At 42.9% G+C, this 10847-nt stretch overlaps 1 protein-coding gene across 1 annotated transcript; it reads right to left on the bottom strand.

Moving 5' to 3' along the window:
* Nucleotides 1-2700: 2700 nt before the first annotated feature.
* Nucleotides 2701-8225, bottom strand: CYTL1 (cytokine like 1). Its single transcript, XM_053258514.1, has 4 exons — nucleotides 7953-8225; nucleotides 7804-7848; nucleotides 5881-6009; nucleotides 2701-4212 (listed from the first exon to the last, which is right to left on the bottom strand). The coding sequence occupies exons 1-4, from the start codon at nucleotides 8094-8096 to the stop codon at nucleotides 4129-4131; spliced, it is 402 nt and encodes a 133-aa protein (XP_053114489.1). The 5' UTR covers nucleotides 8097-8225; the 3' UTR covers nucleotides 2701-4128.
* Between the last annotated feature and the right edge of the window lie 2622 nt (nucleotides 8226-10847).

The raw sequence follows: 10847 nt of genomic DNA, 5'->3' as shown, positions 1-10847 counted from the left end.
CACACCTGAGTGCACTTTTCTTCTAGTTCCCACCTTGTGTGGTCTTCCCCCCGCAGGGGAAAAAACAAAAGAAAAAACCCCAAGGCCAGCTGATTGATATTATGATCTTTTGGCCCCCTTTATTAGCCTTCTCCCTCCTTAGCCTCCTCTATCTCACTCTTTGTGTTCCTCTAAATGATTGTTATTAGACAAAAAAGTTCTCTAATTAGCAACGCACTACATTTCATGTCCCTTGATCTCTCCCTGGAATATTTTGTTTGGTGCCAGCAGGAAGGGAAGGAAGGAAGGAAGGAAGGAAGGAGTAGCTCAGAATCACAGCAGCATCTGCACTGGGCTTACACAGTATTCCACATCTAAGGCCTCTGCTAACTATTGTGTCCATGCAAAAATCTCTTCCTCTTCTGCAGAGGAAGATCTCATTTCATGATTCTGAAAAACAGAGGATCTGCTGGTGGCAGGAGTGGGGGGGGGCACTATTCAAAGCCAAAGGGTTAAGCACTCCCTCCCCCACACTAAATTTACATCTGCCCAAAGCTTTTTTATAACAAACTTGCAACTCCTCAAGTGTCTGTCTATCTATCTATCTGTCTGTCACATCCACAAGGACTGCAGACATAATGTGAATTCAAAGGAGGTGGTGAATGCAAATGAAGTGGTGAGATTCTAAAAGCTTGATACTTTTTCTAATAGCTTGATGCTTTTTCTAATAGCTTGATGCTTTAGGTGATATTTACATACCATATTCTTCTGGGTTAAACCTGAAGAAGTCGAGAGAAGAAAGCTTACCGCATGTAGATATTGTTCGTAATTTTTTCTTTCTTTCTAAGAGGCAGGAAGTGTTTTAACATGCTTCTTTTTGCTTTGATTCAACTCATTGCAGCTGCAGTCTTGCTGGGCTTGATGTGGAATGTGCAGTTTATTTGTACGCTCAATGAAATCAAGAGTGTATTGCTTGAAGTAACAAAAGGTTACTTTTGTTGCTTGCTGTGGCCCTGCTGAGAATGATTGACAGCTACCTGCAGTGCTGACCGCTGGAATTACTTGAGGAGATTGACAGACAGCACCAGGAGGAACCCATGGAAGGGAAACTTAGAATTATATTGTTGGGGTGAGATTTGTGCATGCCAGTTTCTGGCCAAGAAAATTCACTTACCCCACTGAGAAAGTGTTAGGGAAACTTCTACTGGGGAAATGAGTTGAGAAAGCCACTAGATTCCAACCCCAGCACAGACTCCTCTAGACTCCATCCCCACCTCCACAGCATCCCACCAGTGGCTGTTGCTGGTGTCTACCTGATGTTTCTTTTTAGATTGTGAGCTCTTTAGGGACAAGGGACTGTCTTATTTATGTAATATTTATTTTTCTATGTAAACCGCGTTGAGAACTTTAGTTGAAGAGTGGTATATAAATATGCTGCTTCTTTGCCATTGTAAACCTCTTGTTCACGCATTACGGTCGATGCATGTACCATCTGTATACAGTGCATGCACAGAGTGATCTGTATGCACACACAGTTATTTATATGTTATGCTGACCATATTTACAGAAGAAAACTTCCTGTCAATACCCTGCATTTCGGAGTGGGGGGGCTGTACCCAGGTTCACTTTTTAAATGTACAGTCCTTCCCACAACAGTGTTGGCTGACATTTTGCACAGTGTTAGAACTGCATAACAGGAGGTGGTGTTGGTGGGAAATACTGCATCCCAGATCCACCCAGCCTGTTGCCGAGAAGGGAAACGTGCAGCGGGGGGAGGGGCCAGGGGTGATTTTTGCTGCTTTCTCAGCCCTCGAAAAGTACTTTTCAGCTTCAGAAATATGTATCTGAGGGCTGCACAACCCTCAAGGAGATATTCCTGCTGAAGTCAAAATGTCCTTTTGGAAGAAGGCGAGAGTAGCAGTGGCACATTTCCCAGTTCAGCAAGTGGGCAGAGTCTTCCCCCAACACAGCTCCTGTTACATGGTTTTAACACTGCACAGAATGCCCAGCTTGAGAACCTAGAACTTAATCTCCATCATGTATAACGTTGCTGAATTCTGCATGGCAGCGAGTAGAATCTGTTGGGGGTCCTGACAGGCAGTGGGTCCTGAACAGGATGGCCACAGTGAACAACTTCACAGCCCAGTGCGCTTGCTATACCCTACTATAGCTTCCAAAATCATGCCATACAGAAGGTTTTTACAGTTTCACAGTGTCCAGTTGTTGAATTTTAGTGCTTTTACCATTTTTACTGCTTTAATAGCACTATAACTTTTATAGTTTTTAGATAGCCACATAAATTTTTATAGTCTTCTATGCTTTTTAGCTTCTACAGCTACATAGGGTGTTGTTGTTGTTTTAAACAGTTTGATAGTCCTTACCAAGACTCTGGAGTCCCAAGCCACTGGGTTCTTGGACCTTCAGGTCTTGGGATGCCTCTTAATGCCTCTTATGCCTATTACATCTTACAAAACTTTGTGCCTCTCACACCCTTTTTATACTTTGTACTTATGCTGGTCTTAGACTGTAACAAAGATGATTTGATTTGATCTGAACGTAATTTGTTACTTTCCAAATTGGAGTGAGTGTGGTTGTGTGAGTGATGAATTCTTGGTTTAAAGGTCACAATTAAGATTAGCAGATTAAGATTGCAGTGCCATGTTTTAATATGATGGTTACAACTACAAATAATAACAAATATTTGCACCTATCACAATATTAATGATAATGATGAAGATGATGATGATGATGATGTGTGTGTGTACACACACACACACACACACACACACACACAACATCCCATTAAATATCCTTGTCCATGAAGGAAGGTGGGAGGCCTGACAGCAGGGGCCTAAGCAGCACCAGGACAGGTTGAGAAGGTGGACGCTGTGCCCCACTGCCTGCCACTGCTGGGTGCTGGATGTGCACATGTGCTGGATGTGCCACACACCCCTTCTGCCTGTGTCAGTAGTGCTGGGTATGGACATGTGGCCCATCTAGGCGAAGGGCACTTTTTTTGGCCAACCTGGCTGGGTGCTGCTATTATTATTATTATTATTATTATTATTATTATTATTATTAATATAAATATTCAAATGAACCTTTAACTGATATACACAAAAACCATATTAATTGAGAACAGAAATTACTGAAATAAATGGTTTCATTTTGAGAAATGAAGTTTTATTCCATAAAATGTTCTACACAGTATTGAGTCTCTCCTTACAAAGCAGTCTTATTCTGCAAGATGGAGCCTTGGGGTTGCCTTGGAGATGAAACCAAAGCAGTTCTTACTGTGAGCAGACAACTTACCGGGCTAGTGTAGAAATAAGCTGCACACAGAAAACACTTTTCAAAATGTCAGTGGGTGTGGGGGAGAGAAAGAGAGAGAGAGAGAGAGAGAGAGAGTGAACTAGCAAACAAACGAACAAATGAACAAGAACATGAGGAATGCTTTGCAGGGTGAAATTACTTTGCTAATTTCTTTTTTCTCATTGACCCTTTTTCACTGAGCAATTACAGAGAGATTATTTTTAGCTCTAAATATGCAAAGTAGATGCAAATTCAGTTCAATAACATTGTAAGATAGCTATTACATGCAGTCACAAAACTTCAGTTCAAAATACACTGGTCATAATCCATGATCTTCATGGGGGAAGATCTCCTGCCTAAGCCATGCTGAAATGGATGGGGCTACCTTGCTCTTGCATGGCTCCCAGTCATTTAACTATGCTATGCACAGGAGAGCTTCCCAGGGGGTTGTGTTTACTGGCTTTAGATGAGGCTTCTTTCTACTGCTGTGGAAGAGCCTCTATGTTAGCTGTAATTAATTTTTTTAAATTATAGGCAACCAGTAACTTTCAAGAATAACAAAAAACAAATCTCTTCTAGTGTTACATAACTCCTAGCAAAACTGAAGATGTATAAATGCCGTATAAATGGCAGCTCTGAAGGTAAGGCATGCACTTCATTTCCTGGAAGTAGGAGAAATGTGGTTAGGCTAAAAGCAGGCAGTATTGCTGCTGCTGCTACTGCTGTGTGTAGACCCCCACACATGCTCATACACAAGAACCCAGTCTGTGCTTTCATTCAGCTGCATTCTGGAGCTCTTGGTCCCTTTTCAAACGCTTCCTTTGGCGTGCTGGAATCTCAGTTCTGAGTGGCTGAACGATCTGTAGGTGACTGGATTGGGATTTCCAGAGCATTGCAGTCATCGCTAAGGAAGACCAAGTCCTTGGGAAAGGAAAGAAATAGCAAGGATTAGCGGCTACTAGCTGACCCCGCACAGAGCATCTGTGCACTCTTTGGGGCCGGTGGTTACTTCTTTCCCCCCCCACCTTCTGCCCTAGTCTCCACTTGCAGGCCCAGGCATCTCTCCTCCCCACCACCACTTCTCCCCCCCGCCCCACTCCTGGGCCTGGCCTCCACAGCTTGGCTGGGCCCGCCACTGCCTCTGGCCTCTGCGGCCAGGCCTGCCGTTGCCACAGCGACCAATCCTCCTGGGTGCGCCTCAGCCAGTCAGGCCCGTCCACCACCCAGCCAATCAGCTGGGCGCTGGGACGCACATTCCAAGGCACACCCAGGAGAATTTATGTATTAGAGCCTATGCACACAAAAATGCTTCCAGAAAAACAGTCGAGTTAGGACTGAGAACATGATCCAAAGCAAGCCCCACTGAAATGCCCAGGAGCTGCGTAAGAACATGATGGTGCTTTCCCACAACTCTCATGCCTTTCGGTGATGTTTCTGCAAGACTGTCCTGATGGATTATGCAATTTGTCCATGTTGCAATAAATTAAAAAAACAGGTGGAGTCCTGTGACACTCTAAAGCAGAGCTGGCCAACTGCTATATTTTGAGGGACTCTCTGGTCCAGGGCCAAAATATATTTTGCCATACCAGTGGGCATCTTATTTCCCAAGGCATGACCATCAGACTCCATAATCATGTTTGCACTAAGTTTTTTTAAAAAATAGGGATAGCACATATGCAGTGTATCCAACTTCATGTAGACAGCCCATAAATCCTCCATAACAAGCAGAATTCATAATGGAATAAATCACCATCCAGAAGTGTCCTTAGAACCTCTTTTACAGTGATGGTCCTGCCCTTTGTTAGAATGCTTACAATGGGCACAATCCTGCCAAAGATAAGCAGGTTTATGCCCCATTACTTTCAAATGGGGAGTAAAGCACATGCTTAACTTTTGTCAGTTGCAACCAATAGGAATTAAAGGTGTTTGTCTTTGGCTATATTGTGCCCCTTTTAATTTACATCGCTGCTCTTCTTGAGTTCATTCTGATGTAATCGCTTCACTTTAAGAAGTCCCCATGCATCTGTGCTGTTTTCTCAAAGGACTACTATATAGCTGTAGTACAACCACTATACAGTGGTCCCTCGACTTACGAACTACTCGACATCCGTAGTTTTCGACTTACGAATGACAAAAATGACCGGAAGTCGTTGTCGGTTTAGATGCGGCTTCCTCGACTTACGAATTTTTAGATGCAGTTTCCTCGACTTACAAATGTTTCCAGACCTCCGTGGTGCGCTTTTCGACTTACGAAAATTTCAACCTACAAATGTGCGTTCGGAACGGATTAACTTCATAAGTCGAGGGACCACTGTATAGGAGAGGAGAGCTGGTCTTGTGATAGCAAGCATGACTTGTCCCATTAGCTAAGCAGGGTCTGCTCTGGTTGCATATGAATAGGAGACTAGAAGTGTGAGCACTGTAAGATATTCCCCTCTGGGGATGGAGCCACTCTGGGAAGAGCAAAAGGTTTCCAGTTCCCTCCCTGGCTTCTCCAAAATAGGACTGAGAGAGATTCCTGCCTGCAACCTAGGAAAAGTCTCTGCTGACTATGGACATAATGCAAGACATAAAGAGAAACAGGCATACCCTTCTGCAGTAGGAGATCATGATGGTATACAGGCTACGAGCTTTGTCCTTCAGAGTATTCACTTGGGGCACTCGCTGACATCGAGGATATGCCACAAACTCCCTGAGTTTTGCCAGCACGCAGTAATTCTACCGTTAGAAAGGGACAAAACTATGATGACATTCAATAGATGGAAAGTAACAGAAAACCAACACTATTCTTCTCTCAGTTTTTGTTCTGGTTTAAAAAAATCTTTTATTTGTTATCCAAACTAAAGCTGAATAAATCTTTAAATGTTTTTCCTTACAAATATGTGGCAGCATAGATCCTTGCAAGTAGTACATATGACTCCAAGAAAAAGCAGCTGCATGGAACTGGCAAATTAGAAAAGGAAAGAAAATTGACTAAAAACTTATTGTTGATCTTCTGACTGTTAACCCAAATATTCTCCACAAGGCAATTAATAACTATTGGGCAGGATCTATGCAGCCAAGTTAAATAATTTAAATTCCCATTGATCTCAGTAGCTGAGACAGTGCTCCCCTTGAAATCAATGGGACTCTATAAAGTATTTACATTTGGTCAGGTTGTTCTCACTGCTGATTTCAAAATGGCAAAAAGATCTCCAGAAAAGGGTTCCAGGTTAAGAACCAAGGGCGGAGCCTCCATAGAATGGACAGGTTCAAAGAACCTGGCCGCGAGCTACGGAAGGGATGTGTTAGCCTTCCCAGTGGTGGATTAACAGAGAGGGAAAGTAGGCATTTGCCTATGGTAGCAACATTTGAGGAGCAGCAAATTTTGCCCCCCCCCTCCCCGCAGCTCAAATTTTGCCATCCCTCTCTGTGGGCACTGGCAGCTACAGCAAGGGTGGATTGGGTGAGGAGAATGTTCCCCCTTTTACCTTTTAAAAAAGGCAAACCTTTTTTGTTTAAGGTAAAGGGCATCAAAAGCCTTTTTGCCTATGGGCAGCAAAAAAAACCTTAATCCACCCCTGAGTCCTCTGGAGTTCATTCCCAGCCAGAGTGTGCTGGCTGAGTGCACTTATTTTCCTTTCTCTCCCCCACTGAAGGGAGAGGAAGGGAAATAAATGCACCCAGCCTGCAAACGCTGGCTGTGAATGAGCTCTGGAGGGATCACGTGGGCCCTCCAGAGACTGGGCCACACCCCCTTCGCGCATGACATCATGTACACAGTGGGGCTGCTGGGGTAGGGCAGAACCTGGGCCTCCATTCCCTGGCTCCACCACTGCCAAGAACATAAGGAGAAGCTGAGGGATCAAACCACAGATCCACCTAGTTTCACCTTCTGTTTCCAGCCATGCAATCCAGATGCCTCTGGGAGGATAACAGGTTGGGCATGACCTCATTGTACGTTCCCAGCACCTGTACTGGCATCTGAACATGGAGTTCTGATAATGCTATTCTGACCAGTTGCTGTACATGCTCTGTGAACTTGTCTAATTCTGTTTTAAAGACACAGATGCTATTACCAAAACCTGCGGCACCAGATTCCATATGTTAATTATGCATGGTGTAAAAGCTGGCCTTGTTTCTGTTCCTGAACCTACAGTTGATCACTTTCCTTCAGGTGCCATGAAATTCTGGGATTATGAAGGAAAGAGACAAAATCCTCCCTTTCCACACATTCTATGCCTTTCTAGTGCAATTATATATAGCTTTTTAAAGAGGAAGTGATGGAACAATGCACATTATTATCAATACAGCCTATATAGTTCTGTAAAAGCAACCATTCTCCAGTTAGTTCCCAGAAGTATTTTCAGTTTCTGCTGATGAACTGTACCTTGCAAGATCAGTTCTTCTCCTTGGAGAAGCCGCTGCCAGTCTGTGTAGACAATACTGAGCTAGATAGACCAAAGGTCTGACTCGGTATATGACAACTTCCTATGTTCCTATATCAACTGCTTAATAAAGGAGTACACTTACGTGAATGTCCAGGTAGAGCCTCGGTAGCATCTTCACACATGGGTCCTGTGGTGAAATAAGAAAGCATTACATATTTTTTTAGCTGGGAAGTCTTTGCTTATCTCCACAAATCACATCAAAAAGTGATCCTTTCATAAACAGCAGCTCACCACAATTTCAGATTTCTGTAGATCCATGTAACTGTCTGTGATTTCTTTACCCAGTGACAACACACGTGAGTAGCATGTCGGAGGTGCTGAGTTTGCAGACAGAGCAGCACAGAGCAGTACAGCGAAACTCAGCAATTTGTTCATGGTGGGAAAAGTACCAGTGACTTAGTTTGAATCCCACACTGTTTGGCAAATGTTCCTAAGTTGCAGTTTGGAACATTCTCTGTGGAATCGGCTTCATGCTCAGCCTTAAATAGTCTTCAGTGTGAATGAAAAAAAGGTTGGGGGTTGGTCCAGAGAGAAGCTCACTGCCGTTTTAAATTTCCTGCCAACCTGTGAGGAAAAACTGCTTACACTTTTTTTTTACCCTAGGGCAAAGAATGAGAAAATATTACCAAACACCACTGGAACACTTTATGCCCCAGAGAAAAAGCCCCTGTAAATATCTTACTCATACTGGAAACTTACTTGCCTAAAGTGAAGAGAAACCGACAGTGGGCTTCTTCAAGATTCCTTTCTCATTGACTGCAGGTCTGTCATCTGCTTTCCCCCCAGATCAGAGCACTCCTAGCAGTGTTTTCTCTAGGGTTTTTTTCTTCTGTGTGCAGAATAAGTTTTGTTCAGGGCAGCAGTATCAAGGCAGTGTGTGGGACCTTCACATGCATTCAGAGTGGGACCTTCCTGATTCAGCCTGAGTGGGATCTAAAATTAACCAAGCAGACATAAAAAAACATGTGAGTGTGCACACACGTGCACACCTTAGAAGGAACACTGACCCCTAGGCTAGTTTTGGGCCTCCACTCTTTCTAGCTGCTGTGGTGACTGTGTTTTTGCTCATTCTGGCCCTGGAGGACATTTTTGACAAGTGACATAAACAACGGGGTGATGGCCACAGCAGCATAACTATTCTCCTTCTTGCTCCCAACCTGCTGTTGGGTTTGTAGGAATTTCCCACAAAGGATAGATGGTGGCTCTGGAACTTCTTTATTGTGCCTATGGAAACACTGCTAAGATGTCTATCTGAAGGGCCAAAGTATGTGTTATACAGGAGACTCACAACACTGAAAAACAACCTTGAAACTGAAAAGCAACCTTTAAGACAAAGATTTTGAGCAGAAGAGTATGTAAGGTTGCTGCTCCTATTCCCTTCTTGCCGTTTTTTCACTTAGAATGGCCACCACACTGTAGGTACTATCCCAGCTTGGGGAGAAAAGATAGAAAGAACCTTTATCTTTTTCCTGAAGGGAGAAAGCAACTTGGAGACAAAGAGGGAGTAAAACCTGAATAAATAAATATCAAAGGTCTTTCTGGAATCGAAACCAGATCAGAACCTAAACATATTCAGGTCCCTAATGTGGAATAAGAGTGCATCTAAACACTGGAATGAGTATGTATGTATGTATGTATGTATGTATGTATTTTATTTATGTACCTCCTAATCAAAAAGCTCTCTGGATGGTTTACAGATCAGTTAAATACAGAAATTAAATGGCTCACGGAAATTTATAGCTCACTGAGCACATAAAATAAATCCATGGGGCGTTTTTTTTTATACAGTTAGTTTTTATCCACGTTTGTGTATAATTCTGGCATCTTCGCAAGCGCTGGGAAGCAGCAGGCAGGATGGAAGCTGTAATCCACGGTAGCAGCCTGCCAAGATGAACATTGTGGTGGAGGAAGAAAGTGAACTGTACAGTGCTTTCTTCCTACCCTAGTGCTCAGCTAGCCACTTCTGTTAAAGCTGTTTTTGCTGAAACATTTTCTTGCCCCTACATCCCTGGAATGAAGACATGACACCGTTAATGGGTCACAGCATCAGCCACAGCTTTATTAATGCATATGTCTGAGCTGATCAGCAATATTTGTAACTAGATAAAGCCAATCTCCTCAAATTCCATGTGGGTGCATTTCCTGCAAAGGTGAGGGCCAGGAACCATCATTCTGATCAGTCACTTTGGATGGGTGATCCCACCCTGGCTCCAAACATCAGGCCAATCATATCACTTCCCTTCACTGCCCACACACCTGAATGCTCTTCACTGCTCTTCATTGACCACACACCTTTGGGTTAGGAGTGCTCACTGCTAGGCAGGCTCTAGTAACTATGGTCACAGAACACAAACCTGTCTCCAAAAGTCACAAGAGGCCTGTCTTCCAAACATTATGAAAGATATTTAAAAGAAACAGAATTCTAGACAAGTTGATTCTTCTGTGATATTTCACAGACTGCAACCAGATACATCTATTGGTCACAACATGGTTTCAATGCAAATCAAAATAACATACCATTATAATTCAGTAAAGTAACCAGCCCTAAAACACAAATGCAGCATCCATCCATTTTATGTATTCTTTATTATTTCTAGCTGGGAGACTAAGCCACTGATTTTTTTAAAAAAATTAAATATTTTAAGTTTATTATCCAGTTAGAAATAAAAGCTCACATTTACTCTAGGCTACAAAGATACCCAGGGAACTGTCACCATGCTTCACTGGTGAGCAAAATCTCTACTTTAGTTGAGACTAACATTGAGCCAAAATGAAGGCATTTCCATGAAAACTTCACTCTTTGTGAAAAGGGTCCTCCATTTCAGCAATCTTTTGAGGATGCTCAAATAAAAATGTGTACTGAAGTTGGCCAAAATAATACTAAAGGGTTTTGACTATACATAAACCAATGGATTGAGTAATGCCAAGTTGGCCAAAGTAATATCAAAGGATTTTGACTATATATAAGCCAGTGGATTGAGTTGTGTTCTGATACTCCTTTAGGCTTTTCATGCATGGGTCATACTGTCACCTCTCATTGGAATTCACAACCTATTTGTTTACTCTTCTCCACAGAACTTCATGTCAAAACAAACATGCTAGGAAAGAGAACTAGAAGTATCTTAT

This window comes from Hemicordylus capensis, chromosome 5, assembly GCF_027244095.1.
Source record: "Hemicordylus capensis ecotype Gifberg chromosome 5, rHemCap1.1.pri, whole genome shotgun sequence".
Taxonomy (NCBI): Eukaryota; Metazoa; Chordata; class Lepidosauria; order Squamata; family Cordylidae; genus Hemicordylus; species Hemicordylus capensis.
This window is presented reverse-complemented; position numbering and strand designations above follow the sequence as displayed.